The sequence below is a fragment of the Cygnus olor genome, chromosome 14 (genome assembly GCF_009769625.2).
Source record: "Cygnus olor isolate bCygOlo1 chromosome 14, bCygOlo1.pri.v2, whole genome shotgun sequence".
Taxonomy (NCBI): Eukaryota; Metazoa; Chordata; class Aves; order Anseriformes; family Anatidae; genus Cygnus; species Cygnus olor.
Window position 1 is genome coordinate 11,567,655 of NC_049182.1, and position 26,249 is coordinate 11,593,903.

The 26,249-nt window shown below is 44.5% G+C and overlaps 1 protein-coding gene across 3 annotated transcripts in view; it reads left to right on the forward strand.

Annotated features, from left to right (window-relative positions):
- NRG2 (neuregulin 2) overlaps positions 1-24,168 on the forward strand; it is a 178,425-nt gene extending 154,257 nt beyond the window's left edge. For 2 of the 3 annotated variants that reach the window (XM_040573595.1, XM_040573593.1), the window contains 6 exons: positions 10,498-10,521; positions 14,928-15,030; positions 15,983-16,106; positions 17,833-17,960; positions 20,389-20,613; positions 21,847-24,168. In XM_040573595.1, coding sequence (XP_040429529.1) covers positions 10,498-10,521; positions 14,928-15,030; positions 15,983-16,106; positions 17,833-17,960; positions 20,389-20,613; positions 21,847-22,504 — 1,262 coding nt within the window. In that variant the 3' untranslated portion in view covers positions 22,505-24,168. The remainder of the gene's footprint in view (positions 1-10,497; positions 10,522-14,927; positions 15,031-15,982; positions 16,107-17,832; positions 17,961-20,388; positions 20,614-21,846) is intronic. The other variant, XM_040573594.1, reaches the window with a different exon arrangement.
- The last annotated feature ends 2,081 nt before the right edge of the window (positions 24,169-26,249 follow it).

Genomic DNA, 26,249 nt, shown 5'->3' on the forward strand with positions numbered 1-26,249 from the left:
TGTCTGAACTAGGATAAAAATAATCTAAGAAGATGATTCATATGTGTTTATAGCTGTTTTCACTTTCAGGTCACAGTTGGGTAATATATGTAGCAGCTATAGTGCAGCAAAGAATGCACTGAACTTGCCATTCTTTCAAATAGGAAACACATTTCACTTGAGTCTGGATTGCGTGAATGCTTACTTTCTACTTTAAATGATAATTAGGTCACATTGGAAGTTGCTGTTGCTCTATAATTCACTCTGTACTTCATCCTGTATGGGTTCTGACAGGTCAACAGCTGAAATACTTTAAATGAGTTTCAGTCATTTCCACTGGAAATAAAAGAGCTCTGACCTGATTCTTATTTTGAGAACATTGCCAGCACTTGACAGATACTTAAATAGTAAATAATGACACCTACCCTGGTGTTGTAATAAATGTATTTGGGATGTTTAGGCCTAGATGGGAGGCTCCTGGCTCTTTAATAAAATTAACTATTACACTATGATTGTCAGCAGGTATATCCCAGGTCTGAGGGAGAACCTCTGCAAGGTAAACTAAATTTAAGACACTGCTCTGAAATGATGCAGCAGATACTTTGCTGAATTTGGGCCAGAGGTAGAGATGGTTGCCTTCTTCCCAGCATCACAGATGTTGTGCATCTTCCTTCTGGGAGCACCTTCCTATCTCTCCAGTTTGAACCACTACTCAGGTTTTGCTCAGGAATAATTCCCTATGTTCAGCAGGGGCTCAGGCTCTCATTGTCTGTTTGGCAGTTTGCTTTGGAGGTTTCTTTTTCTTTGACTGTCAGAAATACCTGCTAGACTACTGTAATTATGAAGATGAAAGATGTATTTAGATTGTTTTTCTTGCAAGTGACATTCTCTAAGTTGCTGTTACAATCATATGACCAGGTAGCTACTGCCAGACATATGCTGGGTATATACCCGCTGCTCGAAGATGTTAAAGATGGCACTTTTTTTTTCTTATGTCATGCTCACACTGTTACTATTTTCTAACAGATTGGTACAGAGGAACTCACTAGGAATTGTATTATTGGGCTAGCTTGGGGACATCCCAGTCTGTCCTGACTCAGCCCTTATTTGGATAAATAACATAAATAACATTTGCCTTTTGTAGAAATTTGCGACACCAGAATTCAAGCAAGAATCTCTGTTGTTGGTTCCTATCTGCTTGTAAGGAGTTTGCATTTTATTTTGCTTTCACTGTCATGCAAATGTAATGGGAAACGTGTTGAGATACTGCAGAAAAAAAAAAAAGAGAAGCATGATAGAGCAGCTACTTAACTAAGAAAATGGATGCATCATGCAAACAGAAAACATTGCTCTGGCCTAGCAAGGTACCACTTCTGAGCAGAGCTGTGGTACCTCACTGTGTCAGCTCTCTCAGCCTGCCTTTGTACTAAGCCTGCATTAATTTCAGCCTCCCTGATGGTCTATTTTCCAGCAAGAGTCATACCCTAAGGAGGTCTAAGCCAGCAATTTATTTTGCACAGCAGTGGCTAAGTATGCATAGGCGGTTGGTTACTATCAGCCGTGGATGGGCAGTAACCTGCTAAGCTACAGCAGCACAAATACAGGCTTTTCAGACACTGACACATAGTAATCACACATCCAGTAAGTATGGGCAAAGTCTTACAGGGAAACTCAAAAGCTTTATCCTGTTTATCATAGGTCAGTTCTACGACAGTATGACAGATGGCTTTGTCACGTTGATAAAAACAGAAAATCCACCAGAAGAAACAAGGAAGGAGAGATGTCAGAGAAAAGAATTGCACATTCACTGAGATTAAAAAAGGTGAAAGGTACATACCTGAGAAGAAAAAAAAATGCTCTGATGCTGCCTGAAGTCTGGTTAGATCCCTTATGTCTGTATGAAATTCCACTGATCTCACTGGATCTCTGTGCACACTCCTCCATCCACACATAAGGAATTGGCTGACAGGACAGGGTTGGAAAATAATGTTGTTTAGGCTTTAAGTAACCTGTTGGAGGAAAGCCTTATAGAGGCTATAAAATATAACTGAGGGACATTAAGGAAACATTTAAGCTATTTTATTTTAGATTGAAAGAGAATTAATGGCAGTGAACAAAATGGACAGTGGCTGTATGCAATTACAGTATAAAAGAGGGGAATACCCTGCTTAATGAGAACAAAGAGAATTATTACCATGGGCTGTGAATCATTAAATCATCTTACTAAAATATTTTTCACATCAAACTCTGCGTATTTCTGTGTCTCCATACAATTATAGTTGCAGATATAATTAATTGATAACCTGCACTGTACATAAGGTGTATATGTATATACAGTGATGTGATGGTAAAATCATATCATATGCTAGTTTCAGGAGTTAGATGTGATTTATCTTTGATAAAGTCAGAGGGCTGGGAGCCTGTAACTACAAAATGTACAAAACCAGAAATCCTCCTTGACCTTTGCAACTGAGAATGCGATGTACAGTCAAGGAGTAACCAGCCATACTAGAAACCTGAGTTCACATCATGAACTCTTCTTCAGACCCACTGTTTTCCCTGCCCCCCTCTTTGCAACAATTGTCCAGCCAGACCCTCATTATTTTTTGAGTGAGCTTTTAGACATCTTTGCTAGAGGTTTGAGTCCAAATTTGTGCTCCAGGCTACCTTCCTAATCACTGTTGAGGATTTGGCACCCAAGTATGAGAATTTAGCTAACCTAACACTAGTGCTGGCATCAGGCTGAGATGTCTAATCCTTCAGAGGTGCTGAGGGTGATGAGCATACACTCATTAATTTAGCTGTCAGATGTCTCTACCAGAGTCTCTGTACAGTATGTTCACAGTCACATGTGTCTCTGTCTAGCTGTCCTAGCACTAGTGAGAACTAAAATTTAACACATCATACTGTTGAACCACAGTTTTATTGAGTCCATAGTATTAGCACCCAGGGACCATTTTGCAAGCTGACTGATTGTGAAATCTACTCTAAAATTGAACTATGAACTTGGGACCAAAGTTCTGCTTTCCGATGTGATTGTCTGGCTTCTGCTGACAACAGAGCAATTTCTGAAGCCATTGGGCATTCAGTGCGAGGAGACTCTTCCTGGACAGTAGCTGGATTTGCATGGTGATTTCCCTGCATTGGAACACCCATAAAAGTGGCTCTGAAGTCTACTGAAGTGCATAAATATGCTCTTCTCTGGCCTTACTTTTAATTCAGAGGACCTTGGAACTGCCTCAGCCAGTGGCAAAATGCTGCCTGTGGTACCAGCCCCCGTTTCAATTTTTAAAGGAACTAGGAGCATATCTTTTTCCATTTCTTTCTTGTTGGTGCTCTTCAGTATACAGCTTCCCTCAAAAATAATCTTGAACAATCTTTGAGAGTCCTCACACTTGCACTACACTTACTTAAAACCTTTTGATCTGCTTAGATACTCTCTTTTTCATTTTTTCTTCCTTTGTGGTATCACCTCTCAGAGAACCTCCTGGGGTTGTGATCTTTGCCTTTGCAGTCAGATCTCCATCTCTCCTTGCACATGTGGGTGAATTTCAGCAATATCACACACAGACACACAAAGTCAGGAAGTCTTTCTAATAAGGACCTCCTGAGCCCAGCTTCATACACAATTGTGTACTGCAGCTCTTTCCAGAAGTTGTAGCTTTTCTGAAATCACTCTTTCTTTCAAGAAACATGCCTTTTTAAAAAACCGTGCAGGCACCTGAATTTCATAGCTGCCTGTTATACATGAAACCAAGACCTAGCCTAGCTATATCTTTTCTCAAGAAGTTTCTCAGGTCTTTGTGAAACACTGCTGGACTAGTAAATTTCCAGGCTTTGTGCTGGCTGGATGTAAAGGTTTCGTAAAACACATCAGCAGCTATTTCATCCCAGAAGGAGCTGAGATACTGAAAGTTAAACACCATAATCTCCAGCAGGAACATTTACACCTTTCCTAAGTCTGCATATTTGGATTCTTTCTGCCTGAGATTTGTGGAAAAAATTTAGAAAATTGGGATACAGTTCAGTGTCTGTGACACTCTCTTGTCTGTGGAATCTGAAATTACATCTTAATGTTGCTATTTATTCATCTCCCAGAGTCATTGTCACTGATCTAGAGGAAAAATGCCATCCCATTCAAATGTTTTCATTTTCTATTTCTATTTTCCATTTTTTTCTAATAAAAGCTGAAGTCTGTAGTCTGCCAGTAAACATCCTAAAACAGAGCCAGCATTATAACTGATGTAATTTAGCATGTTCTCCATTTTTACCCCATATTTCATTCTTGGTTTCTTTACAAATTTGATTTTAATTCATAGTTGGAATCTTCCCACTAGTCTGCTTTGGAAGGGAACATCAGCATTTTCTGCTGTCCACTGAGAGAACAGGCTTCCTAAGAGGAGGAAGACAGCTACACTTGTTGCATGATACTCAGTGTAGTCATCTGAAAATATGGAAGAGAAAAGCTTGATCTGAGAAAACAGTGTCTTGCAGTCACAGATTATCTTGTCATTTCTGCTTTCAGTGACTGCTGATATGAAGGTGTATCCTGAGTTCCCAGATTTATGTTTCCCAAGGCTCCCTTGTTGAAGCCATCAAAAGCTTAGTGTGGTAGGTCTAGCTCCTGATCAGTTTGCTATGTGACAGGACATTTCCCTTGTATAAGCATTACAGATTCCTTCCAGGAATAGATGACAAAAATGGGAATTTCCTAAATGAGAACCACTATATGTTCTTAACCATCCACTGCACTGGGTGTGATTTGTGTAATGATTTCAGCAGCATAATTTCTGAGCTACCATAAAACATTTCCTGTAGATCAGACATCTGAGTCTTCCCATCAGTCATTCTTTTCTAAGGAAGTTACTTTCATAGAGCACTTCCAGCCAGAAAACTGTAAACTGTTACTACTTGCTGTGTCTGTACCAGGCTGTCTCATCCCCATTGTCCCCTTTGTACATTTCTCAGCTTCAGGCCATTGACCTGAAGTGCAAGCTACAGCATCTGGCCTGGGAAGAGAATCACATGTTCATATAGCAGCACACAAATTGGCTCCAAAGCTGCCAGCTAAGCAGGTGTTGAATCAGGCTTCTTTTCTTAGGTATAGTTTAACTTGCTCTGAAGTCACCAGGCTGCAGCTGGAGGAGTGTTGGTGATCACAGCAATATATGAGTGATCCTTTTGACAGGAGCTGTTTGGACACTTGCTTCTCTCATTGCCTCCCCCCACAGAGGTGGAATGTCCCCTTCAGTAGGTGGATGAACATGCCACTTCAGGCTCTTCTAGGATCTAATAGAATAGACCTTCTAATAGAAGGTCCAGATCTGAATTTCAGCTCCTCTGTTCGTTCATTCATCAGTAATTTCCTACCTGCTGATTGCAATATGAGAATGATAAATAGAAGAATGCTTCTTTTTTTTTTAACCCACCTTTCTGTTTCCTGCTCATTCTCTTACTCATCTGAGCCCTAAAACAATATTTAGCAGCATTTTAAATTCCACAGACATTGTGCAGCTTCCCTTTAATAACACAATAGCTTCTGACCATTTAATTAATGTAATGACTACACTGTGGTTTGGCTGGGTAATTACAGGGCATTTGTGGTTTATCATAACAGGGTTATTTCTCTCTCCTGGACTGCACTGCAGGTTACCCCTGGGGACCTCCTAAAGTTAATTACGAGCTAATCCACAGAAGCTTGCCAATTCACTATTGTTACATATTTGGACTCCTGAGGCCTACCCAGTTATTTTTATTCATACAGTACTGGACAAGCTACAAGGTTGTGCAGTTTATGGAAAGCTCACAGACTACTCAGAGAGCTCACTCAGTGCCCAGTCCCTAACTTACACACAGTGTCCCTTGTCCCCAGTGTCATGGGACATTGCTCCCTCATGTCCCCTGGAGAAAGCCTAGACTGTGGTGCAGGTCCAAGTATTGCTCATCAGTACAATTTATTATTGATAGTCTCTTTCTGGTCCTCAGATGTTACTTCTCCATTTTGTTTCATGCCTTGGAGCATGCTATGTGACTCACATAGTCCTCTGGGGATCCAGTCATGTTTTGGGGGTCATAATGTATGCAATAGCTAAACATCTTAACAGCATTCCTAGGCAACCTGAAGTCCATGTGAGCACAGGCCCGGTTTTCACAGCCATTTGCAAAGCCCTTATCCTTCTTAATCATCCTATAAATCTACAACACAGTGAGACCCATCTTGCCTTGAATTGTTACTTCCATAAAGATATTTTAGTTTATGTTGTTTTGTCTGTTCATCTTTTAAAGGAGGTGAAACTTTAGAACATAATGTAGTCCCAAAGTCACGATGCATCAAGTCAGTCAGTTCTGTCCAACAATGAGAAAAAAATCCACCACAGAATTTGTGACTTAACAATAGGCAGTGGGTCAAGAGAGTACGTGCACTACTTGTAGCACCTAAATCCAACCGGGTTTTTCTTTCAGTCCACTTCAGCTGAATATCTTCCCTTGGGAGAAACCAGTGCAAGGTCCAAGCATCACCTGATGCCTCAGCAAGCTCTACTTTGAACAGCTGAGTAGCACCAATCTGGATGACTGGATCCAACCTGAATTCCGCACACGTATGCTGCAGATGAGACGAAGAGCATGAAATGAAACATTTTTGTCATCTCTCATATATTTTCCCTTCTCCAGCTCTCCCATGTTTGCCACCTTTCTCTGTTGGACAGCCACTTTTATATGTACGGTAGTTTGGTGTTTGAACATTTACAAACTACTAGTCTGGTCTCCTTTGGGATCAGCACGGAAGAGCCCAGCTTAGCTTTCATGTACAAGGAGTAACATAAATACTGCAAAGTAATGCATTTAAGAGGCTAGTAGATACTGTTTCCTTAACACTAACAGCTGCTTAAGGAAGAATGGGTTCTATCTTAAGTCCAGCATTTCCAGAAAGGTTCAGCAGGTACAACTGGAACAAGATTTTCCAAAAAACTTGTCCCCAGTTCAGATATTTTGGGAAATCTCACTGTGGTTTGAGGTGCTCAGTCCTAGCTACTTGCCATGATCAAGGAACATGTTTAGAGTACAGACAGAGGTAAATGATATGAGAAAAATAATATGCCCATTTCCTCAGCCTAGAGCAACCATCTCAGAACTGTCTTACTGTAATTTGCATGCTAGCCTCTGCCTATATTGATTCCCTCTGCCACAAAGCTGGAATGCAATACACTTCCCTATTGCAACAACTCCTATTAGCATGGAGTGACTTGCCTTCTGGAGGAGCTGCGTAGACTAGCCTAGACCTCATGCTTCCCTATGTACAGTTAATGTCTGCAGAAGGGACTGTCATCTGATGGTTTCTGGGAATTCCCAGTAGCCAAGTGTGCCAGACAGCCACTCTATTACTGACAGCCTGCATGAGATGTAGGTTAATCAGATTGTTGCAGGACACAGTACAGGTGCAGCACATCACACGGAGCACCTTCTCCACTATCAGCAAATAGGACTCAAAGCTTTTGAAGATGTATTACTTTTCCTGATCAACCTCTTAAAAAGCAAAGGAGACCTCCTTCAAACATGGAATGCCATCGGAAATAGTTTTGCTTCAGACCAAAATAACTTTTTGTCTCTAGGAGAAATGTTGTTTTCTCAAACATGTTTGTTCCCGAGTGGAATATTGTTAATATACAATAGGCATGCACTGTATGGTATGCCAGGTTCATGAAGATGATACCCCTCTGCTGAATGCAGAAAATTACACTTTGAAGCAATATTTTTTTTACTGGAGCTGGGGTCATCGTGTTAGCCTCTGGATTGTAACATGTTGAATAATTTTGAATAGTCTCTTCTTTACAGAAGAGGCAAACCTTCCAAAATCCAGAATACTATTAAAGTGTTTCCTCCTTCATTGTCCCAGCCCAGAAGGCAATACCTGCTTAATGCCCAGGCTGGGAGGAGCTCCTGAGCAGGGAAAAGAGAGAAGGCTCCCTTTTGGATATATTCAGTTACTGGTGAAACAGAAGCAACGCCTGTATCTACAACTGGCTGGCACATCACCTTGCATGCTTATTGTGCTGGAACAATTTTTCTGCATACAATCAAACAACTATTTTGCTATTACGGCCATTAGTGATAACAGAGGAGCAACTTAGGAAAAAAAAATGATATGAGAATTTCAGTAGATCCTAGTATGCCTCCAGTAATTCCTCTGCTTTATGAAGCAAGTTGACTTGTCATCCAAAGGAATTTTCTGCTGGAAGTCAGAGTGCAGCCTTGTCAATTTGCATATCAAAAAAGGGTTGAGTTTTTAAAATTCCACTGTGTGCCTGAACTGTCTTGTCAAAGTGACATTGAGGGGGGAAAGAATCAGTAGATGAGAGTGTGAAAAAGCTTGAAATGATGGTAAAGTGTTGAGTAGGTATGGACTTCAGATGCAGGAGTACAGGTTGGGGTATGGCTTCCTGTATGTGCAAAGCCACTGGTGGGTTTGCAGGCAGAGTCAGGCACATGCATTCTAGCTGCTGGATAGTTGCATGGTTTCTTTGCTGGTTAGGAAACTTGTGGCTAAGATCCAAAAAGCTATCTGTCTATATCTGCTCTAGGGGGCTGGGGAGCAAAAAGAACCTGCAGTTCTAAGGTGAGGGAGGACAATGGGAAGGCTAAATTTCTTCAGGTCTTGCCTACCACCTCTGTTTGCATAGACATTTCTGAGTTTGCAAAAAACATGAGAATGTTCTAAATTGCATCCATTTGTAGCTGTAGATGTTACAGCAAATCCTAGATCAGGGAGCAAATGTGTCAGTGTAGGCCGTATGCTGCCATCAAACAGATCAATAGTGTAGATATATGGATGAAATGTAGTACATCTCTACATACATTTGTCAAAAAGTCAGGTGAAACAGCTTTCATAATGGTAGCATGCTTTAGGAAAAGGTCAGGTTTCAATGTGATAACCAGAAGGTTTATGACAAATGTAATGTGTCCAGTTCTCTGCTGCCCACCACATTGCGTACATATTCCTGGAACTTGTACAAACTCACTGTGAAAGGCATGGTAGAGTTTGCCATTCCTTTTGCACAGATGTGAGATGTAAAGCAGAGAGCAGCCAGGTTTTGAGGCCTTTAAATTACATAAAATTAAGAAAAAAAATCACCCCCCTGCCCCCCCCCCAAAAAAATAACCCAACATTAGCATTGATTTGAAGAGAAGAACCTGCTTTAGTTGAAAAGTGTTTACATGTTCCATAACTGTTAGTGCTAATTTCCCCTACACACACAGATTTTGAACAGAATTGCAAAAGAAAACCAGTATTTCTGTGCAGCAAAAAGCAGTTCTTTTGGAAAACATAGCAAATCAATTTGGACATCTCCAAGTTGAAAGTAATCTTGTCCATATGATGATTTGGAACAGGAGAACACACTTTAATGTACAATGATAAGTATGAAGATCTTTAGTATTTATGTGGGAAAAACTGTCTTTAGGTGAGGCCAGTACTGGGAAAAGTTTTGCAATTCAGACATGAAAAGGACTTTTTCAGCAAAAATGTTGCCTGTGTTGGACAACAACATTGTTGATTCATTAGGCAAACTCAACTTTGCTTAGCACAATCTCTTCAAGATAAACTGCGATCTTATTTGTAATGAATTTGAATCTGAAAGCAGATGCTCCAATTTGTGCTCTTTTTTTTTTCTTTTTTTTTTTTTGGCATGCTTGCTGTTTCTAAAAATGCAGAACCACAGCAGAAGTGAAATTTGGAAGATCACAGACTTGAGGGAAACTTCCAGTGCAATTTGCACTTTTAGATCTGCAAGGGATTCATTACCTTTGCCCAGGCAACTAATCACTTGCAGTATCAGTGGTACAACTGCAAATCTGTACTGCAAAGAACAGTACTTACACAATTTACATGATACCAGGAGATTTTACAGGCAACGCAGCCAGATGACATTGTGCATCTGAGACCAGACTTGAGGTCATGGTCAGAAGAATTGCGCTTGCAGGCCTGAGGGCCCTGTGCAAATGCCTACACATCTGTCTGCCACACACGCTTCTTTGGTGCACAAGCTCCCAGGCAGAGAGGCACGTGAAACCATGCAGGGCACATTCTGCCTGTAGAAAGCAAATGAATGGTTTTACCAGGTTCATGCAGTCGCTATGTGTTTTGGCCTGTCTGGAGTCAGGAGTTGTTTCAGAACAAGTGTACCTTTTTTTTTTTTCTTTTTTTTTTCTGCCTAAACTGTAAATTCCATATCAGGTACTAACAAACATGGCTCATCTCAAAAGAATTCATAATTAACTAAAAGAATTCATAATTAACTTCCACTGCAATTTGTTTGGGTCTTTCTTTACATAAGATATAAGCTCTCGTGGGAATTTAAAATGCTCTGAAGCATACACTGTGTTCTGTGTAACTGCTGCTGAGCCTACAGAAAAACTAACCTGCTGTAACTGCACAGTGTGTGTGTATGTATATTAGAGATCTCTGACAGACCTGTTTTTCTTTTTCTCTTTCTCTTCCTTGTCTTCTTTCTGCATTGGCAGAGCATCTTGGATTTGAATTAAAGGGTATGGAACAACCATTCATTTATTAATCAGAAGCCATTAAGAGCTGCCCATATTATATTTATGGCTTTAATGGGATGATTAAAAAATCAGCTGTTCTGTTCTTTTCCCTGGCGCCAAGATAGATGTTTGGATTAAAAAACAAAACAAAGTAAAGCACAAAGTCTAAATGTAAAACTATAAAAATGCATGTGTATTTTTAGCAGCACTTTTTTCTTTGTTTCAAGCAGCAGCCTGGTGTGTGTGGCGTGACTGGGATGTTACAATTGCCATACGTCTCCTCATTCTACATGCTTTTGTATACTTAACGGAAAGGCAGGAGTTCGTGACAATCCTAAAGGTTGCCAGCAGGCACTGCTTGGGAATGAACAGGTGTTCCAGGAATGGGAAGGCAAGTTTTAGGAAGATAAGGACTTCTATAGCATTGTCATTCTCAATGTGCTTTGGTCCACTGGATCCTAGGAAGCATCAGGATGGTTTTGCCATTCCTGCTCCCAAAGGCTGTCTGCTTCTTTCTGTGCTTGACTGGGAGGAAATTGTCCCTTGGAAGGTGACATGAGCTGAGTTATTTTAAAGAAAATGAGCCTGGGAAATCAGCAGTCTCCGATGAGAGGAGAGGGTGTTATGCTGAGCTTCATGATGGCAAGCTGAAGTGTGAAAAAACACTGCAGTAACTTACAAGCTCTTAAAAATATCCCCTTTGGGCAACTGCCTGCTCCTGCCCAGTTGCTTATAATCATATTTTTCGTCCTTTCTCCTTAGTCTGTTTTCAGAAATGTATCAGATATCTATAGAGTAAGCACCTGAGAAATCAAATCCTTGGGGCTAGGTTTCCCTTGAGTGCACAGGCTGAGTGCAGGAGGGGTTGGTCAGGTGAGAACAGAGAGATTTGTCTTTATTGCTTGATTTAAAAACATTGGCCCAGCAATGCCATCCAGAGCAGATCTTCACGTGAAGATACTTCAATTCAATTTGAAACATGTATGGGGACACCAGTCTTTCACTTCTGGATGTTAAATTCTCTTCTTGGTTCCCTGAGGTGGAGGGACATGCACTAACTGAATCTGGAGAAATTTGTGTCCGCTGGTTATTGCATATCTTACCCACTGGGTTTGGTATGTATCCCCAGCAGCTTGTTCCTGCTGTTGAAAATGAGTGCATTTCATGGTCAAGTGTTTCAGAGAAAGCGGTGCTGCTAATACTAATACACTTAAATAAACTTTAAAATTAAGGATTTTTGACATCCCTTTTTGTTGACTTTTGTCCTTTTCCTCATCCATTCTCAATGTCATCACAGAACCGCCACACATCCTGTTCCCAGTCTGCAGTCGTCTCTTCTCTGTCATTCGTCTTTCACTTTCATGTGTTGCTGTGACACCCGTGGCTGGACTGTGATTCTGTCAGCATTATGTGGCACAACATGGTTTGTTCACAGTGTTTGCTGCTGTAGAGTGACAATGCTACTGATGAAGACATGGTGTTTGTAGAGCGTACAGACACAAATGGACCAGTCCTGCTCCAGGATCTTAACTTCTCAAACACAGAAGTGTAGAGTGCTTCCTCCTATTTTCTTTCTGTTTCTGGCAAGATGATTTTATGCAACATGAAGATACTCTGTTACCAAGCATCAACTTTAATAAGATGTTAGGAGCCAAGATAAATTACTATAAACAGGTTGTTTAATTTTTAGTTTTACAGTAGTGACTGATGCACAGCCTCTGACTTCAGTGTTTCACATAGCAGAGCTGTCAGCTTGTGATTCTGCATTTCTGATGAACTGAACCATTCCCCCTGTAATTCAGGTGGAAGTTCAAGAGAGTCAGACATGCCAGAGACAGGGTTCCATACTTATCATGATTACCTAAACAGAGGCTGGGATTTGAGCCTTGGGTGAAAAATTTGGTCATGTAGCTAATGAGGTAAAAAAAATTCATAATTTTGATGGCTTTGCTCTCTTTCTCCCTTTCCCTTCCATGATTCAAAGGAAATTCATACTTTAAACAAAAAACAAACAAACAAACAAACAACAACAAAAAAAACACACAAAAACAGTCTTTGTAGCAAAAATCATAACTTATGAATAATCCTTGAAAACAATTGGCTTCATGGATGGGTCTATGGTGAAAAAAGGCCTCCTTCCCACCCTTTTTTTGGTAAATCATGAAGAAATATAGCTGGGTAGCAGCAAAATTCTTGCCCAGCACTGTCTCTAACCAGGACATGATCCTAGCTGATTCTGATAAAAATCTCTAAATTTCCTGATGGAAGGAAATAGCTGTACAGCTGGAATCCAGATCCCAAAGCTGTACGAGAGCAAGAAAACTTGTCTGCCATGGTTGCTGATGCCTGGAATAGGGCATCTGTGCAGGGGAAATACACAGCTGAAGCAAATGTTTCACCCCACAGTGAGTTCCTTCCCCTAGCCAGCTCCACCTGGCTCCTTGTAGTAAAAAGCAAGGAGTACCAGGTCAGCCCCAAGCTCCCCTGCATGAGAAAGTCCCAGGTTACACAGGCTCTGGCTCTGAAGAGGTGCAGCTGGCTGGTAAAACTGATACAGCTCAATAACTTTCAGTCAAAGTGAGACACCTGACCTGCTGTTCCTGGCTTACAGTGGCTATAGAGCTGGAGTCTGGGAGAATCTCAGCTGCCTGCCTACCTTGTGCTTGGTGGGACTTTGCTTTTTCAGCAACTCCACCAGTGAGCACTCCGAGAGCCTCTTGAAGCCAAAGGCCAGGGCACAAACAAGAGGGATGGAAATTTACTTCTTCAAACTGCAGCTTTGCAACAGAGGCATGAAGCAAGCACTACTGATGATGTTTTGCATCTTCATGTCAGGATGGTTATTCACAGCCTCTGGTTTAGCAATTCTTCATTCACAAGTTAAGAGCTAGACAGAGAAAAACACTTCTCCCAGCACTTTTTTCTTCCAAAAAATCATTTTCCTTTCTAAAAAGGCAAGCTGAGATTAGTCTAAATATTCAGTTATCTAGAATGTTTTGTTACTTCCACCTTGTTTCTTTTTGTTGGAGTCTAGTCCTGGGGGTCAATGCTGGTACCTAAAATCAGACACATTTCTCTTCTGGTTGTGTATTTCATTGGTTTGGTAGCACTGGGAATATCTTACAGTCCATTGAAAGTATTTAGTGTAGCCTGGTGAAACACACTGAGCATAGCAACCATGGCATGAGGTTTATTGCCTGATCTATATTAAAAAATATTCCAATGAATATTAAAGAAGACACAAACCCCAATGGCTTTACAATTAACTCACAGTATGGGATCACAAGCACATTGGTCATAGATGCTGAAATATAAGTCTCATGGCAGCTGTGGACTGAATCCTTCTCTCAGTCATTCAGATGGAGAACCAAATGGCCTTTGCTGATCTCAGTGGAGATAGGTGGATGTTGCTGAGAAGAGCATCTGCCCTGGCATAGCCATAGAGGAAGAGGGGTCCTTGATATACAATTGCCGCCTAGGTGTAGTTCAGTAACACTGCAGGTGACATCCTACCATTTTCTTGGAGCTTTGACTTATTTGAATGAACTACCTGACTTCCAGCATGGTCTGGGTTTTGATGCAAGTGACTGATTTTTCTGGTTTGAATGGCAGTCCATGACAAATGGTAATACCTGGGAGAAGCAGCAGCATGCTGCTTGAATTTTGTGTGTGCATCTGAGTTACCTGGTGCAATGGAATTAATCACTTCCTAGGATCTCATTAAAAAGCCATAACTGTAATTGGTTACTGTATTTTAATTACCCCACTCCCTTTCCTTTGTCTAATGCACTATCACTTTTCCATCTTCATTCTGCTTTTTGAGTGTTTTAGGATGTCCCTTCCAGCACCTACATGCTTTGGGGCCTGTTGCTTGGTGGTTTCTAATGCATTGCTGAGCTCCAGGGCATGCAGCCGCTGCAAGGAAAAGGCATTCTGAGTCCATCAGAGCAGAGGGCCTGTGATGAGAACATCACAGGGCTATGTGTGTACGTGGTGAGTGGGGGATGCTTGGGGTCTTCCTTGTTAGACTACTAAGTTGCCAAGAAGGGGGGATCTGCTGGAAGGGAAAGTAGACTCATGGGGCTTTTTGAGATTAGTCACCAAGTTATTCTGCGGGAAAAGAAGAGAAAGCAAGAAGCGTGCTTGAGTGCAGAAGGGGTGAGCTACTGAGCAAGAGAGGGCGAATGTACAGAGAGACAAAAGGACTGAAGATCTCTTGAGGGGTGAGTAAGATTGGGCCAGCCTGTCTCAGCTTTGGGCAGCTATCAGAGATGGGCAGTGGATTGGTAGGAGGTCTGACTGAGCCCTGCTCTCCATCTTGCCCTCACGCAGTACTGGTTCCTGTGCAGCCAGATGCATCCGTGGTGCCAGAGCCTGTTTATAACTGGTTTCTTTCTCTCCATTTGCAGAAGCAGAAGAGCTCTATCAGAAGAGAGTTTTAACCATCACGGGAATCTGTGTTGCCTTGCTTGTTGTGGGCATCGTCTGTGTGGTAGCTTACTGTAAAACCAAGTGAGTATATGTGGTTAACAGACAAAAAGTGGTGAGAGGTTACTGAGCAGTTGAGTTCATGCTTCACACTTTTGTGCTGTTCACCCAAATGCTATTTTTAAAGAGGTGCTGTGCTGTGGTATTCCCAGCGAGGTCTCGTGAAGAAGGCCAATAAAGCCATCTATCATTCTGTGCCTGAGCAGGAAGTTTTCCTGGGACTTATTCCTTGTCCCCTGATTCAGCATCACATTGTGAAGCCAGGTGATGGCATGTGACTGGGAGAAGTTGTTCCCTGAGCCAACAGCTTATCACCTGACAGCTGAAAAATGCTGGGCTGTGGCCCAGGAGCTGTGGTCTCAGTTGTTTACATTTCAGGATCTTTTAAAGCAATAATGACTGAGCAAGAGACTTGGGAACCTCTTCTATGGTCAGCCTTCCCTGCCTGGACGGCACCTGTTTCCCCACCTGCACCTTGAGTGGGTTTGGGTTGCCTTTCTATTCCCCCAGGAGACAGGGAGACTTGTGAAGTGAATGTCCTCCCAGAGACATGAGGAGGCTGTCCCACATTGTGCTTAATGCAGAACAGTTCAAGTGCCTCACCACCAAGGCCAAGCCAGGACTGGCTTCCCCTTTCCCTTCTCCCCACTTTTCTCTTCTGCTCCCAGTCCCATGCTTCCTCTGCCTCCACTGCATTGTGCTGGGCCTTGTTTTGCGACAAGGAGACTGTGGACCCCCCTTCCTGAAGCAGTCATAGTGGCAACCATTCACATTTCTTTGGAAAAGCGGCAAAGGTGGCTAATTTTGAATATTTGCAGCTTTCCACAAATGCCACTGAAATATCAAGTGTGTCCAAGAGGTGAATCAATACCTGGTTGTTGCCTCCTTTATCATCTGCTTCCTCCAGAAAAACCTGGAGGCAGAGGACCCCATAAGATAAACCCTCCTAATAGATTTTTTCCTTTCCTTTTTAAAGGAAACAAAGAAAACAGATGCATAATCATTTACGACAGAATATGTGCCCTGCCCATCAGAACAGGAGCCTTGCGAATGGGCCAAGCCATCCACGTTTGGATCCTGAGGAAATCCAAATGGCTGATGTAAGACCTTTTTCTCATTCTCCCTGCATGTTACTGAGTGGGCACGTTTTCTGTCAGGGGTTTGATGTGTATTTGTATGCTTACACACCTGTGTGCCTTTGCATGAGGAGCAAAATACTAAGAAAATTGAATGAGAAGATGAGGTTCTGCACAGAAACATTTCCCAAAACAAAATCTGGAGGGAAATGTGAATTTACTTAGAAGCACCAAAGGTGAGATTAGGGCACTCAGGACAGGCTTGTTTTGATGAATCAAGTGTGATTCTGTTTTCTTCTCTGTGAGATGTTCCCAATGTTTCCCGTTTATTAAGCTGTCCTAGTGAGCCTCATTTTGCAGCGTGACAAATGGGAACAGCACAGTGGGGGTTGGAGCAACCATAGTGACTGTGTTGCACATCATGGAGGTCTGGTCAACACCACGTATGTCTACCTGCCTGTACTAGTTGCTTCCTGTGCAAGGTGACACAACCTGGTGGGGTGCCAGTGTGTCACTTTAGTGACAACCATCTAAGAATTTAGAGCCAGATACAGAAAAGCAGCTCAGCCACTCTTCTAACATCAGTCATAGGAGAATCCCATTGAGCTGTGTGTTCTCACTGTCAACATGCTTAAGTGCCTTGCTGAAGTAGGCCATTGAAAGGGATCAGAAAAAGGGAGAGAGGAGGCAGATCCAAAACAAAAGTACTTCCCTGGGCCAGAAAATTTGCAGTTTCTCACATTCTGAGCATTTGCTTTGGAAATTTCCTTTTGCCGTCCCTTAACCTTCTCTTTGTGCAAAGGTTCATGTGCACTGATCCCTGATGGAAATCCTAGAATCACAGAATGGTTTGGGTTGGAAGGGACCTTAAAGACCAGCTAGTTTGAACCCCTCTGCCACGGGAAGGGACACCTTCCACTAGATCAGGTTCCTCAAAGCCCCATCCAGCCTAGTCTTGAACACTTCCAGGGATGGGGCATCCACAACCTCTCTGGGCAACCTGTTCCAGTGCCTCACCACCCTCACAGTGAAAAACTTCTTCCTTGTATCTAATCTGAATCTACACGCTTTCGGTTTAAAACTATTAAGCTTTGTCCTATCACTAAATGCCCTTGTACAATGAGTATTCTGAGTCAGTTACAAGCTCTGCTGGGTTACCTTTGGGATGCTAAAATTTAACTAGGTGTAAAGCCAGCACTGAAAGAGGAGGTAAAGAAAATTTTAAAGAATCATAGCCATCTGAACCTGAAATGCTGACTCCCCCAGAGAGCTTTGTCTCTCTGTGAAAAGCATGGTTGACCATGCTTACTTTTAGGTGGAGGAATGTTTCAGTATAAATATTAGGATTACACCTAGTGTTTCAATAGGCTTATGCTTCTGACAGATCTCATATGGTTGCCTTGTTTTTGGTACTCTGTCTGATGTATAACTCCCTGCAAGAAGAGATGGATTTCTGCTCAGTAGCATCAGATATAAAGTGCTGCCACAGCTGTCTGGGGAACCCCTTGGATCTTCATACTTCTCTGTAGTCCCTGTGCCAGGGCTCTTTTCCAGCATTCAAAGTGCAGAGGCAGAGAGGGGCCACTGCATGGCACTTTCCAGCCTCCTTGTCTCCTTCTATGGGGTATGGAGCTGCGGTACTCACTCAGTCCTCATGTGGTTTCAGCAGAAATAATGCAGCCAGCAGAATTTGGCTGTGGCAGTGCTGACAAGCTACTGGCTGATCTTTGTGATTCTTTGTATTTTACAGTATATTTCTAAGAATGTTTCTGCCACCGAACATGTGATCCGTAGAGAAACAGAGACAACCTTTTCGGGAAGTCACTCCTGCTCCCCATCACATCACTGCTCCACAGCCACTCCAACGTCCAGCCAGAGGTGATGTATACTGTTTCCCCCTCAACTCTTACTGCTTGCCTTAGGATTCTGTGAGATACAAAGCCAGTAAAAGATTCTTCTTTCATCTTTCTGTTTTAAGTTGATGTTTGGCATTACAGTGTCATACAGGCCATTGCCAACACTTGCAGATCTTTACTAGCACAGCTGGTTAGTGAGAGGTGTGGAAAGGTGTGATGCTGCAGGTCAATTGCGGCAAAGGACCCAACAGGAACCTACTGCACTGACAGAGGTGGAAATCAGGAGGATATGAAGTTGTGCTTTCATGCCTTGCACAGACTCAAACTAGAGCATGCACCTAGGGAAGCTTTTCCAAGTTGTTCTTGCAACCACACAGCACACCTGCATTAATTCATTAAGCATCCAATGGTTACTTCATGCTTGATATATTTGCCTTCTGTAAGGTAAGCTATGACAAACATCACAAAATATTTTGCCTAGTCTGCAAAGTTAGGGTCTGATTTTGGGAATCAAGTTTTTCATCAGAAGAACATATTTTTTCACATTTCAAAATAGCCATCAAGGGGGAAGAATAGCATGGCTCAGAGGCTGAATTTCTCACTGGTCTTAAGAGCATTTATATTGCAGATGTAGCTTCTCCATTATTATGGTGTCCAGGAAAGTCATTCAAATGCTCTAGAGAAAGTCCTGCACTGTTTTGAGTTTGGGCATTCAGGTCTTCCATCTCATATGATGAAAGCTCATTGAGTTCTTACAGTAAGTGACAGTGTTTCCCTATGAGAATGCATGCCTTTGAAAAGTAACTGTAGGGTGCAGGGGATCCATATTTACCTTCTGTCAATGACACATAGATCACCTGCATTGACTTTATAAGCAAAAGATATCCTGGCTTATTTACTTCATTAGACTGGGTGTTCGTATCCATTTGTCCAGGAAGCAGTGAATCCTTTCAGGTAAAGCTTGAAGATGCATTCTGGCGGATTTCTTCAGGGTTCAGGCATTCATTAGGGAGGAGCACTCAGTGTACAATGCAGCAGATCAACTTCAGATATCATACATAGGTTTTCAGGAAGATTCCTCCCCAGACTCCATTGGTTCAACCTCCAGTAAGTAGAGAGGGAGACAAGAAAGATTTGCTGGGCTGGAAATGACTAGTTTTAGCCAGGGAAATCCTCCCCTCAGTGAGCAGATGGAGTGTTTTCCAGATTTTTTGAATTTTTATGCTGCCGCCAAATCCTGGCTAGGTTTGTGCAGGCTTGAGCAAGGTGCACAGAGACTCCTGTGCCTGCAGAGCTGCACCTTGCTAGCCTTCAAGGCTCACTTCAAAGTCCTTGGATCTCAGGGCCATCTCTGAGTACCTCCTGAAGATGCAAAGTTGTGTCTGGAGGGCAGCATTAATATATGACAGGTGTGGGGAGATACCTACTTGCATAGCCTCTGGTTCTGGCTACCTGCCATATAATTTTCCTGAGTCAAGTGCAGCAAGCAGGTGTCTCTTGAAGTCATGCCAGAGGCAAACTGCTAGCATAATATGGTTCCATTTTACTTTATCAGCACCTCTAATGAGGATGCTGTTTGAAGTTATAAATCAGTGCCTTGGTTGCAACTGAACATGTGCCTGGAGCTATTAATAATTAACAAGTTCTTTGGAAGTCTTAATGAGGCCTCTGTAAACCCCCACCCAAAATACTCTGCCACCACAGCTCCATCTGGTGCAGTTTGGGAGCTCAGAGCTCTTGCTCCAATGGATCGCATATTTGTGCCATGGAGAGCAGTCAGCCCGGTGTGGGTGGACCCTCGGTGTGTGCAGGACCCCATGCTTCCCTGGTGCATGCTTGTGGGATGTCATCTCTGCACCAAGCCAAGGGCAGGGGGAGTTCCAAGCTGACCGAGGACTGTCCAGCATAGCTGGTAGCTTTAGTCTAGCTCCTTGAATGTATTTTGCTGCCAAAACCTTTTTTAAATTAGTAGAAGTGCTTTTCTCTGTTGGCCATGAAGTAATTCTGAGTCTTTTTTTCTGACTCCGTTCCGGTAGCATTTGTGAAGGGGTTGTTTCTTGGCAATGTGTGAAGATGGCACAAGTGAAGATCCTTTGCAGACTTGCCTTGGCACAGCCAGTGCGTTGCTCTGCACCAAAACACTTCGCGATTACAAAGCAGAAATGCCCAGGCCTCCCTGCAGAGGCTGTCCCATCCTATTCCCACTATCAGGAGGTGGTGTGTTAAATACCCAGTGTGCGCTGCATTGCCCTTCTTTATCCTCTAATCAAACCTCTAAGAAACAGTGAAGCAAATCAAAACTGGGCCTCTCTGGCCAGATGTATTTTCATGAGAGACAGAAACGGGATGTCAGTGCAGAGCAGAGTGTGATCTGTGGCTGCATGTGGCATTTTGGAGAAGATGTTCGCAGGGGTTCCTTGCTCACTGTCCATGTGGACTTTGATCCACAGACATGAAAGCCACACCTGGAGCCTGGAGCGGACGGAGAGCCTGACTTCAGATTCCCAGTCTGGGATAATGCTGTCTTCGGTGGGAACCAGTAAATGCAACAGCCCTGCATGTGTGGAGGCGCGGGCCCGCCGCGGGGCTGCCTTCTGCATTGAGGACTCACGGCGGCCCATGATGCAGTATCGCGACTCAGTGGATTCGCTGCGGGACTCGCCGCACAGCGAGAGGTCAGACTCCCCTGCTTCGTGCCTCCTGGGCATGGCAGAGGCCAGCCATGTCCCTCTCTGCTGGATGCAAATCCATTCACTTCCACCCTGGCCTAGAGTAGCAGTCCCATGGTAGTCCAGGAGAAACTCCAGCTCTGGTCCTGACCAGAGGAAACCACGTCCCCAAGAGGTCACTCTGGTAGCAGCAACAAACATTGTGCCTTGTCAGTTGTTCCTTGCTCACCTGGAGGCAACACAGGTTTGGAGCACAAGTTTGAGAGCAGCTGAAAATATCTGGCTGCAATCAGCAACTGATGAATAAAAACTGTCAGAGATAGTGGATGATGAGCACACCCCAGACCTCCCTGCAGAGAAGCAGGGCAGATCTGTGGGGCAGCAGCTCAAGCAGGGGCTGGCTCCCAGGTACTTGGGATAAGTCCTCAGTGTGCCTGTGGATGGAATGGAGAGCAGACGTGCTGCATGTGGGCACAGCCTTGGGATGGGGCTCTGTATGACCCAGCTCTCTGGGGAAGATGACTGCAGAGATGGGAAATCATCAGCTAGTGACAGAGAGTTGTCCTCTTCCTGTGTCTGGTTCCTCATGGTGCTGAAGCACATCTCCACACTTGCTGCAGCCCTTCATGAGTCACCGTGGATGACCCAGGTGGCCACCCAACCTCTTTCGGGCATTTACCCCTCAGGGCAGTGGGACTTGTCCAAAGAAGGCAAGTTGCTCACTTGTTTCTGATCCCAGTCCATTCAGACAGGCTGCTGGGAGGTGCTGCAAGATTTGCAGTGGTGCAGGGTGAGAATTGCCCTGTCCCAGATAAAGTTCAGTCCCAACAGTCATGCAGGACTGGTCCTGAGCCCCATCCTGCAGCAAGGGAAGCACATCCAGCTCAGCTGGCATGAAGGCTCCCTGGGAGCCACATCTCAGCTGCCAAGTGCTGGGCTCTGTGGTGAGCTCCTTGCACGGTGGAGGAGCAAGGGTGCACACTGAGCAACTCCCTCAGGAAAGCTGGTCTTGGGGACCACAGTGCGTTGGTGCCCAAGCACCCACCAAAGCTGGCACCTCATCCTCCCTCAGGCACTGCAATGCAAGGTCCCTCCACCCCCTTCTCCAGGAGATGCAGTGCTCCAGAACCAGGCACATCAGGGGTCCCTCATATCTGTGCCGGGTGTCCAGCAGAGTGCAGCCACAGCTGGCAGGTTTTGGGGTGCTCCATGTCCAAACAGAGGTGTTGTTTCTTCCAGGTACGTGTCAGCCCTGACCACACCAGCACGCCTGTCGCCTGTCGATTTCCACTACTCGATGGCCACGCAGGTGCCCACCTTTGAGATCACCTCCCCCAACTCCGCACACGCTGTCTCCCTGCCCCCGGCAGCCCCCATCAGCTTCCGCGTGGAGGAACAGCAGCCCCTCCTGCGGCGGTACCAGCTTCCCTTCCAGGACACGCAGAGGTATGACAGCTACTACCAAAGGAAGACCTACCTAAATGACAGCATGGGGAGCCTGCCCTCCAGCCCCTTCCGCATCACGGAGGATGACGAGTATGAGACGACACAGGAGTATGTCACAGCACTAGAACAGCCAAAGAAAACAGCCAGCAGCAACAAGCGTTGGAAAAAGTCCAAACTGAATGGGCACGTACCCCACAGAGCCAGAGCAGTCCGGGACTCCTTCTCCTTGAGCAGCGCCTCTTACAGTGAGTCTGACGAGGAGCTGGTGGCTGAGAGCACCCCCTTCCTAAGCACTCAGAACAATGAGACGATGAACACAGAGTCGCCTCCGCTCCACCGGCCAGGTGACAGCCGGACTTACCATTCCTACAGCAGGCACAGCGCTCACGGGGAGAGTGGGCGCAGCAGCCTGGCACACACAACGCCCAAACAAGATCCCGATCCTCTCTAGGTGCCTCGCAGACATACCCGCATGGAGGAGGCGGAGGAGGGAGGCAAAACAAAAATGAGACAAAAATAAATATTTTTATTTTATATAAAAGAGGAAAAAATATAACAAATAAAATGTTTTATTTTCATTTTAGCAAAGTTGTCTTATAATAGCTAACAGCAATGACTTTTTTATAGGGAATCTCTATTTATATGTAATGTCTTGATTTTCAGCTTCCAAGAAAAAAAATAAAAATAAAAAAAAAAGAAGAAATGGAAACAAACAATAAAGTTAAAAAAAAAGGTGGGCCAATTTTTGACTACTTAAAAATAGAAAATAAAACTATCGTGGTGCCTTTTGCTGTATGCTAGTGCTGGGATTCATGCCGAGGATTCTGTTTCAGTAGCGTTTTTAAGATCACAGATTTTTATTTGGGAGACAACCTGTGACAAGGGCACTCTTCCATCAGAAGAAAACAGCCTCACCACTTTGCCCTGTACCCTGCTATTAATGATCTTGTTCTATCATTTTAACACACATCAAGGACATGAATGGGAGCATTTCCATTATCATGTCTAATGGGGATCTCTGTTGCCCCGTAAAATACTTGTATTTTTGCTTAAATCAGGAGAAAAAGAAACTGAGCAGCACCATACTGAAATGCAGAAATAATGTTTCTTTTGCCACACAGATAGGAAGAGAAAATGAAATGCAGCAGCAGCCCTTACAACATAGCTCTCAACCTTTGGCCGTTTCACATGTGAGTCTGAAATTGGGTTGGCACAGGTTTGTAGTCCAATAAGTAAGACATTTGTAGGAATGTGGTGAAATAAAACCCTGTTACATACAGTTGAATAAAGTCACTGAAGCCAGCCCTGACAGGCTGGTGGCACTGCACAGTGGTCCTGGCAGGGCAGAGCCGTACCAGACCTGGTGCCATGCTGGCTGTGGCGTCCCCTTGACCAAGCACACAGTGGCCATGGTGTGGCGTTTGCCATGGTGCTGTGTGGGCTGCAGTGTCCTGCGCACCATGCTTGCCACCGAGGACGCCCAGAAGGTGCAACATGGCTGCGGCTGCCCCAGGCGCGGTGCCAGACAGCCGCTGGCTGTGCTGCCCTGGTGTCTGAGTGCTCCGGCCCCGCGCGTAGCCCCTTGCGTTGTCTGGGAAGCACAGCGGGCACCATATGCGGCAGCCCAACGAGCGGATTCCTCTGTAGCGCCGTGCCATGTATTGTAAAGACAGTTGTTACTGTAATGTCTTGCCATTGATGACGGACATCGTGTTTCCAAACCCGGAGCAGCTCTGGCCATTGGCTCTGTGGCGCAAAGAGACAGTCCTGCGTTTCCAGGCGGCAGAGCATCCTGGTGGAAGTGCCCCTCTCTCCTCAGTTCTCTGCAGCAAACCTGTTTACATTGTAGCCTGACTTTTTTTCTTATTATATTTTTACTTCTGCATGTCCTTTGCATTTCAGATACTGTAGATTGGATGCATGGTGAAGCTGTGACTGAGAAGATAATACAACAATTGACAGTGTATTTCATTTAACTTTTAGCAATAAAGTAACTAAACCCTCTATTCCTCACCCATGATGGGGTCAGATAGAAAACTCTGCTAATTTGTCATAAGATGATTGTCAAAGTTTGCTCTGGATTGTCTGAATGTCAGAACTCTCGACTGTTTAACACTTGAACATTTTTTATATTATAAATAAAATAAGAAATAACAAACTGTGGGCAGCATTGATCTAAGGCAATTTGGGGGGCAATGGGTAGGCCGTGACAAGTGCCATACATATCACAGAATGGGTTCCCAGAGCCACCCTGCTTCCCTGCCTGGTTCTCCCCAGTGTCTGTGAGCCGGTGAGCTCTGTTCCTGGAGAAGTCCACCTGATGCTGGCATAAAGTTGTCCCCTCAGCAACATCTGCAGTAGAGGAAGGCTGCAGCTCTGCGGCCTCCTACTGCTGCACTCTGGGCAGCTGTGTGGCACAATGGTGTGGCTGAACCATGGCGGGGGGTCCTCAGGGCAGCTGCTCCACACCAGGGCATCACCATCACCGCCTGCTCAGTCCCATGCAGGGAGATGTTTTACTGCTCCGTGGTTTGCAGGGACTTGTGACACTCTACATCTAGAGACATCGCTAACTCCGAGCCATGGCAGCCTCGTGATTTCTTGTGGTGATTTCTTGTTCCATGTGCCCCTGGTTTCCCATAATTTTGTTCTGTATTTGGTGGCAGCTACACTACTTTAATTTTCTCTCAAATTGCCTCTGAAGGAAGCTTGTATCTATCTATCTCCTTTTTCCCCGTCTGGTCTATTTTTAAAGCCCTCATCTCCAGCTATGTGTATTGCTAGGATTTAGCCATGAATATTTTAGAGCAATTTTCACAGGTGGGGGAGCCACTGACACCTCATGCCATCTCTGCTCGGCATGTAAGATGATGCCACCCTTCCCAGAGGGGCTGGAATCACTTTGTGGACGCAAATGGGGTGATGCAAACAGGAGAGGAATGTCAGGCCCTAGCTTTGGGATTGCAAAACCTCCTGACAAAGCTGTCAGCAGTTTTGCCCCATTGCCTGTCAAATGGGCACTGCCTGCACCTGAGTGCTCACATCTACATTGCGGCATTGGCCCTGATCCTGTCAGGGGCTTAGGGGAGCTGCTGGCCATGTCGCATGGTCTCTGCGGCTGCTCCTCCTCACAGGATGCATGGTGCAGTGGGAAGACTTCAACTCTTGGCTGCGTGGCTGCAGCGCGTGACAGCAGCCTTGGTGTGCACACCACCTCCGGGCCAAGGACTGCACAGGCTGCCAGGCGGGGGCTGGCTCGGCTCTTCTCTTCCAGCATGGTGTGGAAGAAAGTGCATTTGGGTACCTGCAGGAGGAGAAAAGGATGTGTCTGTTTAATTCCTCTAAGCTGCTGCCCTCTCATAGCAGCAGCTGAGTACTTCTTCTCCAGGCAGCGAAAGAGGGAGAAAACAAACAAAAACAAATAAAAACAAAACAACAAACAAACAAAAAGCACTTTTTGCCTGGTCATACACTGAGATGGAAGGTTGGTTTAACAAGGCATTTTGGGGTATTCTTAGTGCCCTCTTGTAGGCCACCACATCTGCAAAGGCATATGCACCCAGACGACCCCTTGTATATCAGGACAAACTGTGTTGGTTGTCACTAAGTGCAGGTTTAACTCCTTTGGCTATCTTGCCAAGGGCTCTTTAACCCAGGCTGCCACATCCACTGGGTGGAGACCCTCATGACTCTGAGGCCCCTTCCTGGTGCACAGAGAAGACTTTGCAAGATCCCGCTCTTTCCTGCAACTTAGTCCTGTCCAAGGATGACAGAGTGGTACCTTCAACACAGGGGGAAAAAAGATGCTCTTTTTGGCTTTCTCAGACAAATTAGAGCTTAGATTCTACTGCCTGTGGGAAGAGTTAGTCAGAAAGGACAGGCTGAGGCACAAGATATTACCAGGGATTTTGGACAGCAAAAGCTGGGCCTGACTTTCACCTGGGCTTCCACTGAGTGAGTGAGTGGGCATCTCCAGAACCAGATGCTTCATGTGAGAAGCAGTATCCTGAAGGCCCCCAGTGTAAGGGATGCCTGCACCAACACCCAACACTGCAAAGCACATGGCACATTGGAGAAACAGCTACAACACCCAATGAAGGCAAAGGTTCCTCTGAGAACAGTTCCCAGAACATCTCCAACCACCAGTGCAGATGTTGACATCTTTCTCCTCCCATAAACCTACAGGCTGCACATGG